General features: G+C 38.8%; 1 protein-coding gene across 1 annotated transcript in view; it reads left to right on the forward strand.

Moving 5' to 3' along the window:
• NRPD1B (nuclear RNA polymerase D1B) overlaps positions 1–18,722 on the forward strand; it is a 59,620-nt gene extending 40,898 nt beyond the window's left edge. Inside the window, exons 15-19 of the mRNA XM_077368094.1 lie at positions 9,846–10,019; positions 10,160–10,300; positions 10,505–12,150; positions 13,888–14,002; positions 18,215–18,722. Of these exons, the coding sequence (XP_077224209.1) occupies positions 9,846–10,019; positions 10,160–10,300; positions 10,505–12,150; positions 13,888–14,002; positions 18,215–18,397 (2,259 nt within the window). The 3' untranslated portion in view covers positions 18,398–18,722. The remainder of the gene's footprint in view (positions 1–9,845; positions 10,020–10,159; positions 10,301–10,504; positions 12,151–13,887; positions 14,003–18,214) is intronic.
• Positions 18,723–20,921: the final 2,199 nt, after the last annotated feature.

Raw genomic sequence — 20,921 nt, forward strand, 5'->3', positions numbered from 1 at the left:
AGCAGCTCTAACCTCAGCTTCACTGGAATCGCATACACCAAGAGGACTTGAAAAAGCCCAAAGAGATGTACTGAAAGAATTGCGGCACAGGCCACCAATACGTGCCGGACCCGGATTTCCGAAGTTAGACCCATCAAAGTTAACTTTCAAACAAGATAACTTATCCAAGCAGATGATACTCCAGCCTTCCCATAAATCATAGGCGGACACAAACTGAAAAGAGGGTAAATACCTGACCCTAGCAATAACAGAGGCAATAATATTAACATAAACTCGATGAGCAGGCTTGTGAACACCTTCAAAAACTCTAGCATTCCTTTCTTTCCAGATCTCCCAAAACGTAGAAAACAAACACAAATGCCACAAAATTCTCCATTTTTTCTTCCACGGGACTCCTTCCCAAGCTTCAAGTAAATCCAAAATAGATGAGGGAAAGACCCAGCTCAAACCAAATCTAGCCAAGATCAGACTCCACACTGATCGAGCAAAACTGCAATGCATGAAAAGGTGACTAGCCGATTCCCCGTCCAAAAGGCATAAAGGGCAATGATCAATCAGCAGCATCCCCCTTCTCCTAGTGGTAACATGACTCTTCTGCTGATCAAGATAGAAGGTATAAGTATTATTCCTTCCGTCATAAAGAACATCTCTGACAAACTGCCATGGCTTGCCCAATAAAACGCGGCGAATGCCACTAAGAACTGCTCTGTCACCCACATATCATTACTCTGGTTCAGCTTCTTCTGAGATAGCATGAATACTACTGCCGCCATCAATGACTAGAGTGCAGTCTCTCTCTCTCTCTCAATAATGCATCTGGAGGAGAAGATGCTATGCCTCATCTTATTCTCGTCTGGTGTGGGAGTCTAACATATCCTCCTGAGAGATGCATCTGGAGGAGAAGATGCTATGCCTCATCTTATTCTCGTCTGGTCTGGGAGTCTAACATATCCTCCTGTTAAGGAGCACTTACCGACAACATTATCGACAGCGATATACTCTGTTTTCTTCATCTGATGGGTCCTCTTGAGGGCTCAGCTCCTTCATATCATCTTGTGAAACAACCAATTAGTCCAAAAGCCTAAGCTGTTGGAGAAGGCGTCATTTAATCTTTCATATCAGCACTCCCTCTCAATTGTGGCCCCTCTTTTTTTGGGTTGGCCTACACGTGGCCCATGTGGCCCCACTTTTGGCTTGACCATTGCATGTGGATTTTTACTAACAAGGAGGTTTGAACCCAGAACCTTGTGCTCTGATACCATGTGAAACAACCAATTACTCATGAACAACAAAAGTCCAAGTGTCCAACCTCCTTCAATCTTCAGATGCATGGATTGTGAAGGCAAGACCAAGGAGAAGGAAGTGAGGCTGCGATGATCAATGGTGGTTAGGCAGACCTGTAGGAAACAGCGAGGGGGGTGGCGACAAGTTTTGCGAAGAGAAAAAAAAGAAATGCTCGTTGAAGAAATAAAAGTAGGATCACTTGCCGGGCGGAAAGCCATTGGCTAGATCAGCCGTCCGCCGGAGAACGAGTTCTCTAGTGTCGTGGTCAATGAGAGGTCCAATCGACCTGCTCGAATATCATGTTAAACAACCAATTACTCCAAAAGCTTAAGCTGTTGGAGAAGGTGTCATTTAATCTTTCATACTCAACAATCTTGAGTGAGTTGCTGTTGCTGAACTTTCAGGCATTCATTGGAATAGTGTGCTATATTATGGCATCGGAAACACTTAATGTCAAACGGTTGTTCTGCAACCTCTACGGGATCTGTCCATCTGTCTGTGACGTTGTAACAGGTTGATGTGCTATAGTGGTAGGGGTCAGAATTGCCTGTGCTTGTGAGGGTGTGACATCTGGAACACAATCCTTCCTATGAATGTTTTTGTATTGGAAACAGCTGCTCGAACCTCTCTGTTGAGCCTTCCCAATTGCACGGGCCTTGCTAAAGTCCTCTGTTAGATCCCGTAAAGTTTGCCCAATCAGGTTCTTTGTACCATCTTGTGGATTATTCAGCTTGTAGATTTTCCTGTGCAACTAAGCGATGGAAATCCTCTGTGTACTGGGTAATTGATCTAGTTTCCTGTACCACCGAGTGCAGGTGCTACTATAATATCTGGCGAAAGTTGAAGGCCTGAAACTCCCTTCGTATCTCTTTTTTCTTCTCCTTCCAAGTAGAGATGAGAGCCTCCTCTAATTGTCATCACTGGTATTTCTCTTCCTGCCACCAAGCCAATGCTTGGCTCCTCAATCTAGTGGTTATAAGGGGAACTATCTATCTTTTGGGACATCCTTACTGCCTAGAGTCTCATCAACTGTTGCTTCCCAGTCTTGGTAATTGTCAGACTCAAGGATCGTGTTGGTGCTATAGTAATTGTGTTGTGTTCAGGAATCGTGTTGGTGCTATAGTAACTACTACTTTTTTTTTGAATGGTATTTACTATTTAGAGACTATAGTAACTACTTTAAAAGCTCCGAACAATAGGAGACTGCCGAGTTGACAGAGTAGCTATTCGAACTTGCTGAATTTTAATGTCCAATTCAATTCTTCAATCCAGTCAAATTCGGGGAGGGAAATTTTTTGGAGATAAAAACAAATTTAAGAGGAATTGGACTATAAGACTTGAAACTTGCAGGGAAAGTGGGGAAAACTCCAGATCGTGGGATAAGACACGAATTCCAGCTTATTTGTAATCTAGCTACACTCCAGGGGTGTAATTTCAGCCAAGGGAAGGTTTTTTCAATGCCAAACTTATGGAAAAGCATTGCAATTTCGTGGAGCAAAAGAAGAAAATGACATCAATTACCAATACAAAGGTGAGATAAAGAAAAACTCGCAGAGAACATACTTATAGAAAAAACAAGAAAATGAGTCAAACAATCAAATCTCTTACGAAGATAATAAAAAACAATGGAAATAGAAAAAACAAGCTAGGAGAAAAACTGAAATTTCTTGGAGGACAAAATGGACGAAGGAGAGGAAAAAACGGAAAAATGAAGGTGAAAATTGTCAGCAATTGTAGTATTCAATTTGTGTGGCTTTAATTGCAAATTTCCGAAGAGAAAAGCTGATTATCGTGAAAAAAAACTTAAAATTTTGTAGAAAAGTGAATTTCTTGGAGAAGAAAACAAAAACAAAATTATGACGAATCTGAACAATGTGACGTTAATTCAATGAAGAAAACAAACACAAAATGCAGATTGCTTGGGATTTTCAAATTCCAGTACAATTTTGAGTATGGATCTGATGTAAAAGTGAGTAATAAGAAATGGACCAACTCAAAAATTGCTCAAAAGTCAAAACACTGAGATAGATCAATTCACAATCTGAACTTCGAATTTCCACATAAATATCGAACAAGATATACGAATTTGGTCCAAGATTGCAAGAAAGGAATAGGAATTTCTCTTAATTAGGCCATGATACCAAATTTGATGTAGATCTGATAGGAAATTCAAACTCTGACTAAAAGTAATGTGGTGTTGCTGATCTTGTGAGCTGAATTCGAATTTTGAAGAAAAATCAGCTCGAGAACATTCCTAAGCAGAAAATTGCCATTCAAAACCAGTGCAATAGCAGCAAGTGACTGTAAATTTAGGAAAACAATTTGGAAAGTGCTTGACCAATTCGAATTTAGTGAGAAATCAAGGATTCTATGAAGACATGAAAGTATACTAGCTGCAAGTTATTGAAAAGCAAGTGGAATGATCAAGAAATGATCCAATGAATGATGAAATTGACAATTATAGCAGAATTGAATGGAAATTAAGCAAGAAGACACTTAGCTCAGCTATGAAATCATGCCAAGAAGAAGATGAGATGGAAGGCCTTTAAAATCCAGAAATTACTCTCTAACTTCCTTCAAAGATTTTCGTACAATCTGGAAATTCTCTCTCCAAACTGGATTGTACAAGGTTTTCTTCAATAACATCAAGTGGTCGACCAGCCCCCCATTTTCCCTTCTTTTTACAATGTTCCTCACTTCATGCCCCTCATACAGTCACTTATTACAAGTTAGCCTTACCTCCCATAAAACCTACAAAAGCGTGGGAGTTACAACCAATGCCATTAAGGCCTTATTACACTTGTGCCACCCTTTAACAACTCATTACCTCCACTTCCTTTTATCTCTTGCCATGGCCTCAAACCTGGTCCACATCAGAGATGAAGGAGATCAATCAATGACTCAATCCATCAATCAAGGGTCCCAATCATCGATTGGAGAATCTGTCCATCAATTGATGTGTCTTGCCATCCACCGAGAATAGCGCAGAACAACACTTTTGCAACTTATGTTTATCTTTGTTTCTTTTCCTCTTCTTTCATTTTGTGGGCGAATTCATGTTGGTTTAGACTTTAGAGTTCCCTTCGCATGTAAGGTCTTCTTCTATATAAACAAGCACAACATAGAATTTTGGCATTAATTTTTATTATTATTGAGTTTATCCTCTTTTTAATGTAAGTAGAGAAACAACACCTTCTTTTCTTGGGTTGTTTTGTTTATTTGATTTTTTTATTTGAAAGAAAGATTTTTTGATCTATTCTTGACCTTCACCAACCACACTACATCTGTCTATTTTAAGATTCCTTTTCTAGATTTTACTTTTTCGTCACCTTCATCTTAACCTAGTGAAGTTGTTATCTCCACACCCTCTATTGTTTATCACTTGATCGGCCTCAGCAGATTTTGTACGAGAAGTAAAGGATGCCCCAAATGTCTTGACTCAACAAGCCAATCGGTCTATCTCTTCGTCTACAGATTCTAGATCTGATCTCATTTGCAGTTGTCGTGATCTTCCAATTGTACTGAACGTCTTATTGCTCGGTTTGTCTTGTTAGAGCACTGTCTCTTTCTTCCATAACAAATAATGATAGATGGAAGAGAAATTTGGATGACGAAATAACAACTCTCATGTGAAGTAACATGTGGGAACTTACTCATACACTAGTTGAAAACATCTAGTTGATTGTAGATGGGTCTATATAGTTAAGTATCTTTCCCTGCTAATAAGGATTGATCATTGTGGTGAGTTGATGTTAAAAATGCTTTTTTGGATTGTAACCTATAAGAAGGGATGTATATGGAGCAAACATATTGATTTATTGCTAAAAGAGAGTCCGACAAGGTTTGAAGACCGAAGAAATCCTTTTTTGAAATAAATCGTACGAAGGGAGGGAGGGTGGCAAAATGAATCATGGCGATTTCCTTGTCACATCAATTCACAAGGCTAGACAAGCGAAGATACTTTAAAAAAATTGCAACTGGATGAAATTCCAACCTGGCATTTTAAATCTTCTCACTTTCCACCCACTTTTTAGGGGAAGCGTTGCAACCAGATGGAGCCCAAGTCTCAGAAGAATTCTTTAGATTTTGGGAAACTAAGACCGATGTTTTGAAAAGGGAGATGATATGTTCACTCCCCCCGCATTACGCGCACGCTCCCCTTATAACGTGATTTGACGTGAAAAGTGGGCAACTTTAACGCTTTTTGACGTCAAATCACGTCATAAGGGGGGCACATGTGTAATGCAGGGGGAGTGAAAATATCATCGCCCTTTGAAAATCAGAATCAAATGGTAAATCATAACTGGGGTCGAATCTTATTGGATCATATCGTAAATCATAAGATTCATTCTAATTTACGTATATGTTAAAAAATATAAACACATCAGAGAATAACGAACTAACCAATTATTCATTTTTCATCCAAATCCATGAATAAAAATAAAAACTACGTTGATTAGTTATTCATTATCATAATAGAAATTGTTTGCTAACAAACTTGTCACATACTACTCATCTATTTCCTATCCAAACTTATGCAGAGTAAATAATAACCTCTTAAACATAATAATAGACACAAGATCATATCAATTCTCAAACATCAAATGAGAAATAACAATTATAAAAGAACAAGCACGTCATCGATGTTCTCATTATAGTCGTCACCCTCCCCGATGCAAGTACTGTCCACAAGGACATGCATCGTGCTTGACTTGTTCAAAGTGGTTTGATTTGTTCGAACTCCTTTGTCTTCTTCCATCTTACAAGGGGGATTTGAAGGCTTCTTCTAATGTAGACGAGCAATGGTATGGTTCGAAAGAAAATCCTATTTTCTTTTATACGAAACTTAGTTAGGATAAATCGCATAAATCGTATGAATCCTACGATTTATGATCGTAAGATTTAATTAAAAATCGCAAGAATTATACAGATTAAGATTCAATCATAGGATTCAAATCGAAATCCATAAGATTTGATTGAATCGTAAATCATAAGATTTTCAAAACAATGACTAAAACTACCTTTGCAATAATCTTTGGGCTAAAGTTATAGGGAGCAAATATGGATCCAAAATTGGGTCTTGGGAATCGGATGACCTATATAGGAATCAAGGAGTAACTGTGTGGTGGGATATTCTTTGTATACGACATAGTTCAGGGTGTATTTTGGAGAGCAGCTTAGATTTTGGTCTGATGCTTGGTGTTCTGCGGTTCCTCTCTGCGTTTCCTTCCCCATCCTGTTCGAGGTCGCCTCGCACAAGGATGCTCTTGTGAAAGATTGTTTTGTTCGTTGTGAAGGCCGCGCGAATTGGAGGCTGAGATTCAAAAGAAATTTCTTTAATAGAGAATTAGATTCGGTTTCTAGATTCTTGGAAATTCTGGATGGGTGCTACATCAGTGGATCTGAGGTGGATAAGAGGGTATGGATCTGGGAATCTTCAGGGGTTTTTTTTTCTGTCAAATCTTTCTACTCTCATCTTGTGCCGTGTTTTGACCCTTCCATTGCAGCTAAAGTTTGGAGATCCCGAGCTCCCCCTAGAGTGCGCATTTTTGGCTGGGCGACTTTGGGGGGTGGGGGAATCCAAATCATTAATTTCCTCCGTAAAGGGGGATGTGGCTGGTAGATCCTTGCTCGCTGTGTCTTGAAGCTGGAGAATCGATTGATCATTTGTTTATAAATTGTATAGTGGCCAGGGAAGTCTGGAGTGGTATTCTCTTCAGGTTTGGAATCTGTTGGGTTTTCCCGTCCTCTTTGTCCGGCCTATTTGCGGAATGGGAGGTAGTTCCATCCCGTGGAAATCTATAGGTAAGAGGCTTTGGTTTTTGTCACTCATGGAAACTCTGTGGGTGATTTGGAAAGTGAGGAATGCTAGGGTGTTTAATGGGGTGGCTAAATCTCCCCATTTTCTTTTCATAAAAGTGATTGAATTGTCTATTGCTTGGGCGCACAGCCTTCCCCTGTTCCGATTCATATCAGCTTTTGATTTGTGGGAGGGCTGGCAGGTGGTTTGTGCTAGGGTGGATCGGCATCACCATATTGTGCAAGATTGGAAGGCCCCCTCCCGTTGGTCTGCTTAAGCTTAATTTTGATGCTTGAAGCTTGGGTAACCCTGGTCCTGCAGGTATTGGAGGCATTTGCAGACTCTCTTGGCTCCGTCCTTAGGGGTTGCTGACTCTAGCGAGGCGGAAGTTTGGGCTGCTCATCAAGGCATTTTAATGTTGGAAGTGGAGTGCTTGGACAAGGTGAGGCGGAAGTTCGGGCTGCTAATCTTTTAATATTGGATCGGGAGTGCTTGGGCAAGGTGATTGGGGGGGGGGGGGGGGGGGGGGGGAGGGTGGGAGAGGGAATTCAAAGAATGTAATCAGATGGCTTTGTGGCTCGGCTGTCCCACCGTTGAGATTTACTGTGTTTTTCGATGAGATTCGGATCGTGTTAGTGGGTCGTCTGTAGTGTTCAAGCATGTCAGGAGATCCGCTAATGGTATTGCAGATAGGCTTTCCAAAGAGGGTGTGGGGAAGTTGGGATTGGAAATGTTTGATTTCCTCCCCCCTTGATTGTGTTTCCCTTCTTTTCTCTCACTATTTTCTTTTCTTCCTTATCTTTGTACTTTATTTTTTGTGTGGACTATCTCGGTCTTTCCCTTTTATTGAATGAAATTGCTACCATTCAAAAAACAAAAACTACCTTTGTGATATAAAAGCAAGTCCTTCCGATAGTACCACCTGTCTTTATTTTCTATCAAATCCTATTATTACAAATTTAGAAGTTTGTGTAACTCATCAAAATTGTCATCAATCTAGGGCCCTACCTAGTTCCCAAGGATGTCACATTCCTTTTGCTGATGGTTGGTGGTATTTTTTAACTGTCATTCCTCCACAAAAACCGACCCCTTCGCACCATCGCCTAATGGTGAAATATTAACAGAAAATCAGCTTAAAAAACGAAAGACTCGTCCTATGACTTGATGCATATTTTGTGGCCATCTTGAGGTGGACCCTGAATATTTCATCATACTTTGACCTATGTCGGTTTAGATTTGGTTTTTTTCTTTTGGTTGTTCAATGTTTTCACACGTCTTTGTACTTTGGCTTGTATTGGTGATTTCTAGCTTTGGTGGTGTCATATGATGGACATAAAGATGTAATTTGTTTCTTTATATCATTTGCTAAATTTGAGTGGCAATAGAGTTTTTTATGGCTCTTCCAAAAATCTTGTTATTAAAGCTCTAGTTCTTAAAGTTTTTGAACAGCAAGCTGGATTGCTTTTCTGTAATTTCTTTTAGGGGCCGTTTGGATGCATGGATTTTAGAATCCAGGTTTTTAGTTTGAAAACGATGTAAAAGAGGGTTCATGATCAAGCTGCTGTATGCTGTCCTGAAAGCGTTTCTTGGATTTTAACTAAGAAATCCAGGTTTTAGAAATCTCTCCCGTATCCTGAGATTTCTAAAACCTGGAAACGTGGGATGATGTGCTACTCTGTTGTTGACGGAAACAAGGGCGAGAAGTCAGAAAACGGCGGCTGGTCCGCTTCTTCTCTTGTCTCTTATCTACAATTTTGAAGAAATCCCGGATTCTAAAATCTGCGTATCCAAACGGCCTCTTAGTGTTCTAATTTCTGATCTTGTAGTTGTTTGATAATATTTTGCTGATAAAGTAAGAAATCTTGATGAGTGGCAAAACTGCAGAAGCCTTCTGGCAGGATGAAGCTATATACTGGCATAAGTAGCAATGTCATATTTCACGTCTCCGTATAATATAGAAGACCTGCCTCCTGGTTGTTTTATCTGGTAGATATGGGAAAGTGAATCTAGAACTTGCAACTCTTGCTAGAGAATTCCAGGCTACTGTTGCCATAGTGATTGGCATGCGGACCAGTTTAAAATTATTAGAGCATGATGGTGTAAATAAAGATTGGACTGGGAGATTCTATATTGGTGACTAATTGACTAAAGAACACTTCTGGTCATTTCTTGCATGTTCTGGGAGATGTTAGTTTTATCTAAAGCTTATGCTTAGTGTTAGATTGCCCACATTTAACATGAAGGAACTTTAGTTGCCAATTGTTCAACTGGTATTGGAAATGTTTTGCCTGTCTAAAGACTTATACAGTTCTAATTGCTTTTCTTGTAAAGGATCACGACACATGGCATAATTTGGCCTTCCCCAACTACAAGCCTTCCCAAAACTTAACCACGTGTCCCTGTATCTGTCCCCAATGATCTTTGGCGTGATTTTTTTTTGAATGGCTTGTCTTATTGGGGTTTAGCTCTGTGTCTTAAGTGTAAGGATGTGTTATTGATTTCATGATAGCCACAAAATCTCTGTACTACTTTTGCAACGTTCATGATGTTGGAAATAATGAAGAGTTAAAAGCTTCTCTTTATAACGTAATATTTTATGAAATTATGTGTAATTTGAGATGTATTGTTAGCTTCCCAAAATCTATTAATTTATTCTTTTTTTATTATATACACATGCTTTTGTTTCTCAGTCGCTCATTGATGATAAATGTTCTGAATATTCAGTAATAGAACTTCATCCGTTTTTTTTTTTTTTTTGCAGCGACTCTCAACAGCCATGAGAACAGTCTCAAAAGGTCTGCTCAAAGAGCATCTCTTGCTTGTGGCCAATAGCATGGCATGCACGGGAAATCTTTTTGGCTTCAATGCTGGTGGTTATAAGGCACTGTTTCGCTCTTTGAAAATTCAAGTACCTTTTACAGAAGCCACACTATTTGTAAGGGATTCTATCTGTGATTTTTTTCTGGTTGAAAGCCCTGTTTAAAATCCTATGCCATTGTTTTGTTTTTGTGGTTACATCCTTGGTTCTTCTTGGCAGCTTCATACGCTCTATCTGGTTGTTTTTTGTTTGCACAGACGCCAAAGAAATGCTTTGAGAGGGCAGCAGAAAAGAGTCACATGGATTCATTATCTAGCACAGTCTCATCTTGTTCCTGGGGAAAGCATGTCGCAATTGGCACAGGAACTCGTTTTGAGATTCTTTGGAACAAGAAAGGGGTTAGTTTGTTAAATTGTGTTTATTTACCTTGCTTAAGGGAGTCTGTCTGTGAAATGATTTTGCTCTATTTGTTGTACAAAAGGTCTTGATGCAAAGTATTGTTAGAATTTCTTTTGTCTTCACGTTAGTTGTTTCAACTTTTTTTTTTGTTCCTTTCGATGTTTAAGTTAGCAATGATATGCATGTTTTTTTTTTTCTGCTAGATGGAAGCAAATGAAGATATCCGAACAGATGCTTATAGCTTTTTACATCTGGTGAGACCAAGTTCAAATAAAAGTGAAGTAAGTACTGCATGTCTTGGAGCTGAGGTTGATGATCTTGAAGAGGAGGATGGAAACATGGAGTTGACTTTCTCACCAGAGCAAAACTTAGGCTCCGAGAAGCCAACCTTCGATGATGGTGATGAATTTGAGTTCAACCCGGATGGCAACTTTAGCAAGTCAACCAAGGAAGAAGTAGAAAATTCAGCCGTAAAATCAGATGTCTGGGGAGGCTGGACAAATGACAAGCAACTTGATTCCGACAAGAATGCTATCCCGATATCCAAACCAAGTGTTTGGTCTAGTTGGGACACTGATAAAACGCCTACTCATTCAGATTCGGGTAATGCTTGGGGAGGCTGGAAATCAAGTAATGCCGAAGCTGAAACGGCTCGAGCTGTTCAATCCAATGATAGCAATGGTTGGGACAAAAATGCAAAGCAAGCTATGGAGGCCCCACCAGAAAAATCGACGGTTAATTTCCAAAACCAGCCTAAGCATGGTCATTCGCCTACTGAGTCAAATCCTTCTAATCCTTGGGGAGTCTGGAAATCAAGTAATGCTGAAGCTGAGACGGCTCGAGCTGTTCAATCCAATGATAGCAATGGTTGGGACAAGAATGCGAAGCAAGCTATGGTAGGCCCACCAGAAAAATCGCTGGTTAATTTCCAAAATCAGCCTAAGCATGGTCATTCGCCTACTGAGTCAAATCCTTCTAATCCTTGGGGAGTCTGGAAATCAAGTAATGCGGAGGCTGAGACGGCTCAAGCTGATCAATCCAATGATAGCAATTCTTGGGACAAAAATGAAAAGCAAGCTATGGCGGGCCCACCAGAAAAATTGCCGATTAATTTCCAAAGCCAGCCGCAAGATCCTTCTAATCCTTGGGGAAGTTGGAAATCAAGCAATGCGGAATTTGAGGGGTTTCAAGCTGGTGAATCTGATGATAAAAATCGTTGGGACAAAAATGCAACGCAAACTCTGGAAGGAAGGCGAGAAAAATCACCGATTAATTTCCAAAGCCAAGATAAGTGGAGTCCCTCATTACCAAAGTTGGATCCTTGGGGTAGTCAAAGTTCCAACAGAATAAGTACAGGAGAATCAGTTGATCAAATATCTCTTGATCAAGCAAATCATAATGTTTGGAATAAGAATTATGTGCAAGGTGAGAAGGACCCAGATGAATCACCCATGAAATCACTTGTTTGGGATACGTCCGAGGCGCAGAACCTGGACGGTCTTTCTAACCCTTCTCCATCATTCGCAAAGACAAAAGTTTGGGGGTCCCAGAGCTCAAACGAAACTCATAATGATAGTTCTTCAGATATGGGTTTTAGTAATGAGAAAAGACCGCAAGATCCGTCAAATCGACCGAAAAGAGCTGCTTGGGGTTCTTGGAATACAGCTAACGGGAAAAATCAGAACAACCGTTCTAATCCACCTCTCGATGGTCAAAATGGTCGGGCTACTGGTGGGAGTTTTACATCAACAGGAAAACGCTTAGATCTATTCACGAGCGAGGAAGAAAAAGTTATTAGTGATGTTGAACCGATTATGCTGTCAATAAGAAGAATTCTACATCAGTCCAGGTAGCTTTCTCTGTTTTTTATTATTACGTGCTTCTTGCATAATTTTTTTCATCCGGCTCCATAAATCCTATTTGCGTGGGGAATAATTGTTACATATAACCCAACCCGACAAAAAATCGGGTTGAACCCGACTGGTTTTGCAGATTTTACAAATAAAATATTAACATATTATAAAACATAAGAAAAGAAATTTTCAGGTTTTGCGTCTGGTCGGGTCGGGTTGCCAACCACCCCAACCCTAACCTGGCCCGAACTATTTTCGGATTGCCTTTTTCCAACCCTGACCCAACCTGACCTGAGCATTTACTAACCCAACCAGGAAAAAAATGGGGTGAACCTGATGGGTTCGGGTTCAGCCCAACCCAAGTTGCACCCATATTGAAAATATTCCTTCGTTTTGCTTAAAACCTCAAAACCTTTATTTTTTTCTTGTTTCATCCATTCTATCTAGGGGCGCCTGGTCGGGTTGAGGTTTTGATAAAAATGAATAGGAATCAACCCGAACCTGACCCGATTTTAAAGTAAAAGCTCAACCCGAATTCCCAAAAATCGACCCGAGTTGCACCCCTAATTCTATCTAAACCTTGGACGAGCATCCATTAATCTTGCTTGAAACCCTTCCATGCACCTTCCCAACATGCGTCTGCAGCTTCTCTGCATATGTATGCACTTTCTTGGCATGTTTGTACCCTTCCAAACCTACCCTAAACTTAGTAGAAATATTTTTCCAATCTAATCACATATTTTAGGTTCCAAAATCTTAATTTTAACCCATCTTTTTTACTCTCAACATCTCTTCCGTAGATCTAACCTACATCAGTGAAGTTGGTCCTTCCTTCAATTGTCATTTGTCAGATTTGGTATCAGAGAACGGTATTAGTCCTTCCTTAGATCATCCTACAGCACTTATTTATCCTCTCCCCCAACCCCACCCTCGCACCCACCTCCACACACACTCACGGTCACAAAAAGGAAGCTTTACTCTTGGCTACCACCATATGTTCTTATTTACATTTTTTTTTCTAGTGGTTTCTGGTATAATTTATATAAATATATCTATATTATGATGTTTCTAGTACTATTGAGCCTTTCTTGACTTCTCTATCAATTTTTCTACGTACAACCTGCACCGTAAATCTAGAAAGAAGTGATTAAGTCGAATATGAACTATGTCGATTACATGGTTGGAACATTTCAGAGTTTATCCTCAAGTTGGAAAAAAAGATCTATAAAAATCAATCAAACTGAAAAATAGAGAAAAAATTGAACAATGTCGAGTAAACATGAAATGCAACATTAACTGTTGGGAAGGAAAAGATTCTTAGTCAGATTCACCACCCATCTCAAGTAGTTTCACTTGATTCAATTGAGATAAGTTTTCAGCCACATTTGTCGTCATTGGAATCCTCAAGATTTAAATCTTGAGCATATCTTGAGAAAAATAAGTTGGGTGCCATGTTGTCATAAATTGGGTTCAAAACATATCAGGGACCTTAATTTACAATATGTATCGACCAATATTTTAAACTTCATGTTTAGCTCAGTAGTATATTTTTCTGTTTATTTTGGAAGGTCTTCAATATAATTTACTTCTTTTGGTTATTATGTATCAATTTGTGATATGCATTGACATTGTTGAGTGAGTCATTGGAAGCTTTATTTCTCTTGTTTTGGATATGCCATATTTGCTTGTTATCTAAATAATTAGATCATCTGACTCATGTTTTATTCACACAGCTATGGTGATGGTGAACGACTTTCAGACGAGGATCAGTCTTATGTACTAGATAATGTTTTTGGGTATCATCCGAATAAAACAGCAAAAGTCAGTGACAAAATTGACTATTTCATGGTATGTCTGATTGTAACCTCCTTTTTATTACTTCAGTCAAGCTTTTGTGTTTTGCTATAATGTTTTAGAACATTTCATACTGAGAACCTTCAGACAATATTTCTATCAAGAATGAAGATGATGCCCAGTATACAGTTGCTACTCGATATGCCAACTTTTCAGAAGTGCTGATGGATTTAACTGCATCAGATACTACTACTGTCGTCATATTGATTTCACTAATATGCTTATTATAAGGGGCTGTTTGGATACACGGATTTTAGAATCATGGATTTCCTCAAAATTGTAGATGAGGGAGACCAGCCGTCGTTTTCTGATTTCTCGTGCTTCTTTCCGCCAGCAAGAGAGTAGGAGATCATCCCATGTTTCCAGGTTTTAGAAATCTCAGGATGGGGGAGAGATTTCTAAAACCTGGATTTCTTACTCAAAATCCAAGATTCTAAAGAGAAGCGAAACGGACGGTCTCCTTCTCTTGTCTCCCACCAGGATTTTGAGGAAATCAAAGATTCTAAAATCCGCGTATCCAAATGGCCCCTAAAGGATTTGTTCACGGAAATGGTAATCTCCAACAGTTTCATTATTCATGTGCTTCCTTGGGACAACATGTGTCGGTTGGACCTTTTTTATGTTCAGATATGTTTTCTTTTAAGGGCATTATCAGCATGTAGATCCCATATTATGTTTATTGTGTAGAAGATGTGTTAAAAAGGTGACAAACGACCACATGTGTTCTCTAGTGTCTTGAATGCTATGACACTTTTGCATTGGTCTGTATTTTGGAAAAATTGATGCAACATGTACCTCTTCGATACTTGCAACTATGGCCCTCTTTTAGCTTAATCCTTACACAATTCTTGAAAATGATTGGGGAACTACTATGTTTCAGAATTTAATCTTATGCAGTACCTGCAACCACCTCCTCCCCCCCCCCCCCCCCCCCCGCGGCAGGCAATCTAATGCTTCTGAAAAGGATCTCCTATCCTGTGGTAAATTCTTGTCTGAAATTGTTCCTCAATGCAGGCAATTGCTTGAATTGTTGTTTTTGTCTTGTTGCGAGGGAAAGAAAGTGCTATTAAATAACAGATACAAAAGATATTTAGAGATACATTTGTTGAGCATGTCTAAGATATTTCAATTGTTTATTAACTTGGTCATAAAAAAAATAATAATAAAAGGAAACAGTATAGGACTGCAAAGACTTAGGAAGGACCATAGTACTGAACATCAACTCATTTATAGGTTCCAGCTTATGAGGCTAATACTTGTGACACTGATGTTTCCTAGTTTATTTGCCTTTTTGTACCATCTGCATGGCCATAAAGGAAAGATAGGATCAATCTAATAATTTTTTGGAATAGGTAAGAGTCTCCCCTTCTACCCTGGGTATTGGTGATGAACAAACTCCCTACATCAAAATGTGTAACTGTTGAGAGGGAGGGAGGGGTGGGTGGGGTCCAATTGCAAGGATGCACCTTCTAAATATCACATGTTCTTCCGATTGGAAAGTGGCTCCTACGTGATTTCATCCAGTTCTTTGACAGTTGAGCAAAGGAAACCCTTTTAGCATGACACCCAGTGTTTAAAAATACGGATGCTGTGCGGAATGCGGCCAATGAAAATCCTAGTCGACTCGGCATGATGCGTTCGAGTACTCGGTTGACGCAGCTGGTGTGTATTGTGCGAGACAACAAGGGGTGTGTATTGACTGAAAAGACTTAGGAAGGACCATAGTACTTAACAGCAGCTCATTTATAGATTCCAGCTTATGAGGCTAATACATGCGACACTGAAACCCCTTTAAGCATGACACTCAGTGTTTAAAAATGGGGATGTGGTGCGGAATGCGGCCAATGAAAATCCTAGTCGACTCGGCATGACGCGTTCGAGTACTCGGTTGATGGAGCTGGGGTGTATTGTGCGAGACGATAAAGGGGTGTGTATTGAAACTAAATTTCAATGCCCGAAAGCCTTCGTATTGAGGAGTTGATAGATTTGTTGTAATCATGAAGCCTTGAAGCACATTTATCGTCAGCAAAGCCTTGAAGCAAATTTATTGTCAGCAAAGGCCCAGTTCTTGACCTGCCAAGTGGATGAGTTACCTTCAGGAGTTTACCTTTGTGTTTAAACACAAGTATTGTGCACAGGATCGAGTCAGGGATGCCCTCAATCAAAGATCTTCACTTACTACTATGACTCGAGTTTTGACACTTTTAATTAGATTTTAGCAATTGACTTCTCAAGTTATGTGTGCGATGGATTCAGCTCTTAATAATGATTTTCTCTTGCATGAGGGATTTCTTTTCAAAGGCATGAAGTTATGTGTAACCAATTGTTCGTTGCGGCTGAAAGTTGCCAAGGAACTGCATGATAAGGACATTTTGGGCACAACTATACACTTCAACCTGTGTTTAATTCTTAGTTTTGGCCAAAGTTGAGGCGTGATGTGTTCCTATGAGTGGACAGTGGACTAGTGTCACATGTCTAGTTTTCAAAAGTTGGACTACCAATATGTGATTATATATGCCTTACCTATTCCAGAAGTCCTTTGGGCAAACATTGTGCTTGATTTATGATGTAGTGCGGAAGTCGGGATCACAAATTTGAGGAAGAGAATCCAGCTTGCAAGTTACAAAGTCGTGAAGAATAGGAGAAATCAAGAAAAGAAAGCAATGTCTAACTCAACTCTCATTCAAAACTAGAGTAAGAACTCTACAGGCTTGCTTCTATAGTGGAAACACTTACGCAAAATTAGATTTCTAATTTTTTAAGAACATCCAAGAAAATTGAAATAAAAACAAGGTAAAAATAATTTTGTAGTTACTTTTTTGTGCATCCCTCGATTGACGATTGAAATTCTTGATCAATGGATGAAATTTTGGATCGACAGTTTTGGCACTTGATCAATGGTCTGGACTATTAATCTGTGAACCACATCTTCAGAGTTGGTAAAATGTAAGCTTCTCTTGATGGATTTCCTTTTGGATGAAATTTCTAAGCACTCTTATGGGCTCTAGCTTGCATCATTCTCCCTGGGTTGGAGAGAACTTGTCCTTAAGTTTAAATCATCCTTCTCCAAAGCTAATTGTTTGTCATCAAATGCATCATGACAACAATCCTAGAACCTTAAAAAAAAATCTTTGGGATGAGAACATTCTAATGGTAGCCCTATTAGCAAATCTTTGGGAAAAATACAAGTAAACTTATCATTAAGTGGACATACAACTTCAACAGGTAGTGGCTTCCATTATTGGTCACTAAAGGACTCATATCTTCGATGTTAGTGGTACGATACACATTGCCTAGATTAGTTCGTAGAAACATAAAAGATCCTCACTATTACCGCATCACTCTCCTCTATACGACTTCTTCATCAACAAATTTATCTTCGCCTTCATTTGCATCTTCATCTTAATCGTCAAAATTGCCGTACTCATAGATGACTGCTGTTTCTCCCAAGAACTTTTCTTCCTTCTCATCATAATCACCATCATACTCGTCATAAAATGTGGAGTTTCCTCATACGAGACTTTTTCCTCTTCATAAAAATCTTCATCATTGAAAGCATATTTCCCTCTCATACTTCCGATATTTGTTGTTAATCACTACTTTATACAAAGAAGGACGTCTGGCTATCCATCAAGAGAGAAAGAGAGGGGGAGGGGGTTTGTAGATAAGAGAGAACAAGATAGGAAAGGGGACTTGTTCTATTGCTCTATTGAGAGCTCGCTGCAGTTAGTTTTGTTCTATTGCTCTCTTTTGAGCTTGCTAGGGTTTTCAGTCTTTCTTTACATTGCTTGATTTTTTGCTTCTCCTTGGATCTTTAACTGGCCTACCTTTTAGTAAGGGTGATGTTTGTAGTTTTCATGATTTGTTGCATTTTGTCGGGCATTTATCTGGGAATGCAATCAATGTTGCACCAATCAGTAACTGTAGGGGCAGGCACTCATTTCTTTTCCTTTTAAATCACTATGGAGGTGCATTTTTGGAATTTTTAATATGTTTAAGTGAGTTTGTTAGATGGTTTAGGGCTTTTTATTGTGTGGAAGGGATATGAGTCATATCTTATATGGATTGCACAAGCCTAAAAAATATCCTCATTGTTATTGGCAGTATATCTTATAAATATTTTCTGGAAATCCATATTGGCTCTGTTCCAGTCTTGCTTACTAATCATGTTTCAATTAAACTATTTTTTATTAACTCTACTGACAGGTTGACAAGCATCGCGATTTCGCGGGGTCCAGATGCCTTTTTGTCGCCTCAACCAATGGTTTGGTAGAAGATTTCTCCTACATCAAATGCATGGAAAACTATGTCAAGGAGAAATACCCTGAAACTGCTGAATCATTCAACAAGAAATACTTCAGAAAGCGCCGCCCAGAGGGCACAAGCTAATTTAGGAAGTAGTTGTACCCCATGCCACGTCCTTCCCAGTGAGTATCAGAAAGCCTTAGATGATAATTTTTATCAAAGTTTTTGGCAAACTAACAAGCCTTTTTCGAAGAGAAGGATGAAATTCTGGGGCAATTTTTTACCTGTGTATTTTTTGTACATAGTTGCTGTCGTTTGCACTTCCTTTTTACCTGAAGGTGCATGTGGTTACCTTCTCTTTACTGTCTCCATTTTGCTAATGTATATATCAATGCTGCCTGTATCATCTGCACTGTTCAGTTTTCAAGCAGCGTTTTCCGCTAGCAGTTGTTGATTTGGTGTTTTCTAATTTTGTGGTGTTGATTTTTGGGTAGAATTTTCAAGATGTTATTCGATTTTTAAAGTAATTATGAAAAAAGAACCTACACATAATAGAATGATTACTAAAGCTTAAATGATTTTGAATATAATTACTAAAACCCCCTTGTATTTGTATGGACCTTACCTTTGGCAATGCGAATTCATGAACAATCTTACTTTTTTATGATAAATTTTATTTAATACTTGCCTTCTAACACCATTCTATTCCTTTGCCTTTCAGTTTCTTCTGATTCAATTTGCATGTTTCAGACCTTCTTCAATTAATTTTTTTCACTCTTTGTTATGTAATCAAGCTTGTGAAGAGGATCCAATTGGGGAGTCTATGGGTAGGAGATAATGTCACTCTATTGTTTTGATAATTGCACTCTTCACTTTATCAACCACTCTTCTGTTCTGAATGTTAGTTGGTAATTAAAATTGTGTCGGATGTGACATAATAACTTGATATTAACAAGTTTAATATAATTTCAAATCTAAATCTTTCCACTCATAATCATTTTTCTTTTTCCGGTTTCTTCGATTTATCCTGCGGAGTATTCCTTCTGTTGAGCTTCTCCACATCAAACATGGCGCTCGATTTTTATTTTTTTCTTTTCCGCTATCACAATTAAATTGACTACAATTCAAAAAAAAATAAAAAATTAAATAAATTGACCAATCTGATACAAGCTTTAGTCGTAAACCTAAATTAAAACGCGAATCAATCAAGAAAATAAAGTGAAAACACAGAACAACAGTATTTACATTGCTTGAGAAGATGGATTTTCACTATCTCTGAGATTAGGGTTAGCTTAGAACTTGTAACTAAAATTGTTTCTCATAACCCTAAAAGTATGTACCCTCAAAGAATAAAATGGTAAACGGAACCTAACAGTAGAGGCTCTGTCGCACTGGTTATAGTGGAGTGTACTAAACTTCACTGATGACCACTCACCAATAGAATAAATGCAATACATCACAACGCCATCTATACTGGGGTTATAATTCTCTCCTTTTTAAGGATATTTATTTATATTCAAACCAAAACTATATTTACAATCGTCTTTTAGGGGAAAAGCTTATCAAAGTTTTTTTTTTATTAATTGCACAAACTCAGCTTGTCTTTTCTTTTTCAGTCGTGTTCTGAGTGCTTTTGAGAACGGTTATAACATTTGACAGCTCTTTGAATAATAAAAGGCAAGATGAACTAGTGCAATTATCAAAACAAGGTAGTGCCAAAATCAACATCCTTTATTTATAACCCAAAACCTTAAAAACTGTAAAGAAGAGTCTTAAAAAATCCTAAACCCTATGGCTATGTTTGGCAAGCATGATTTTTTTTTTTTTTCTTCCATGGAATGTTAGTTCAATCAGGTGGTGAGAGAATGTTGGGGAGTGCAAGAGGAGAGACTTGAGGGGGGCGGAATCAGGAGAGGGTAATTCCTGTCTTATCCAAAATTACCTCATCCTATATTTACCACATAGAATAGTACTGTTGGTGTTTGGTTGCCAACGTCATAAAGTAGTGGAATAGGGTGTCATTGCCAATATAAATATATATATATATATATAGAGAGAGAGAGAGAGAGGAAAATCATCATTGCCAAGAAATCCAAGCAAAATCCGACCTTTTTGTCGGTTTTGGCAGAGATTTCATAGCGAGGGGAAAGGGTGACACATAAGCAGGCATGCAATGATTAACCAGGAGACATCTTTCGTAGTCTCCCGGGACGTCGATACTATTTTGATAACCAAACAAGGGGGTTGCAGACATGACATCTAAATGCCAAGCAAAACCCCTAAGCTATCCAAGCTTTTGTGCAACCAAACACACCCAATTGACATCCCAAATTCTAGTCCCACTGCTCCTCTCGGACCTCTCTATGGGACTGACTAAAATTTCAAACAATAACCTTTGGATCCTTCATTGCTTTTTGATATGCATGGCAATCAATTTTAAGATAAGATAATACCAATAAATTATTAGCACGATCAGTCCAAGTGGGAAAGGAGAAAGGTGAGTCCACAGAATTGTAGCCATAAGAGTATTGACCGCAGTTCTCACTTCCCACCCCTTTTGTTTGTCTTTTCCGGAAAATGGTTTTACTTTCATGAGAAGTCTAACAAAAAAGGGTAGAAATGCAATCATTTCTAGGAAAAGACACACAGAAGAGGGTGGAATTGCTAG

This window comes from Tasmannia lanceolata, unplaced genomic scaffold (assembly GCF_043159265.1).
Source record: "Tasmannia lanceolata isolate RefF3 unplaced genomic scaffold, GAP_Taslan_0.1 ptg000003l, whole genome shotgun sequence".
Lineage (NCBI taxonomy): Eukaryota > Viridiplantae > Streptophyta > Magnoliopsida > Canellales > Winteraceae > Tasmannia > Tasmannia lanceolata.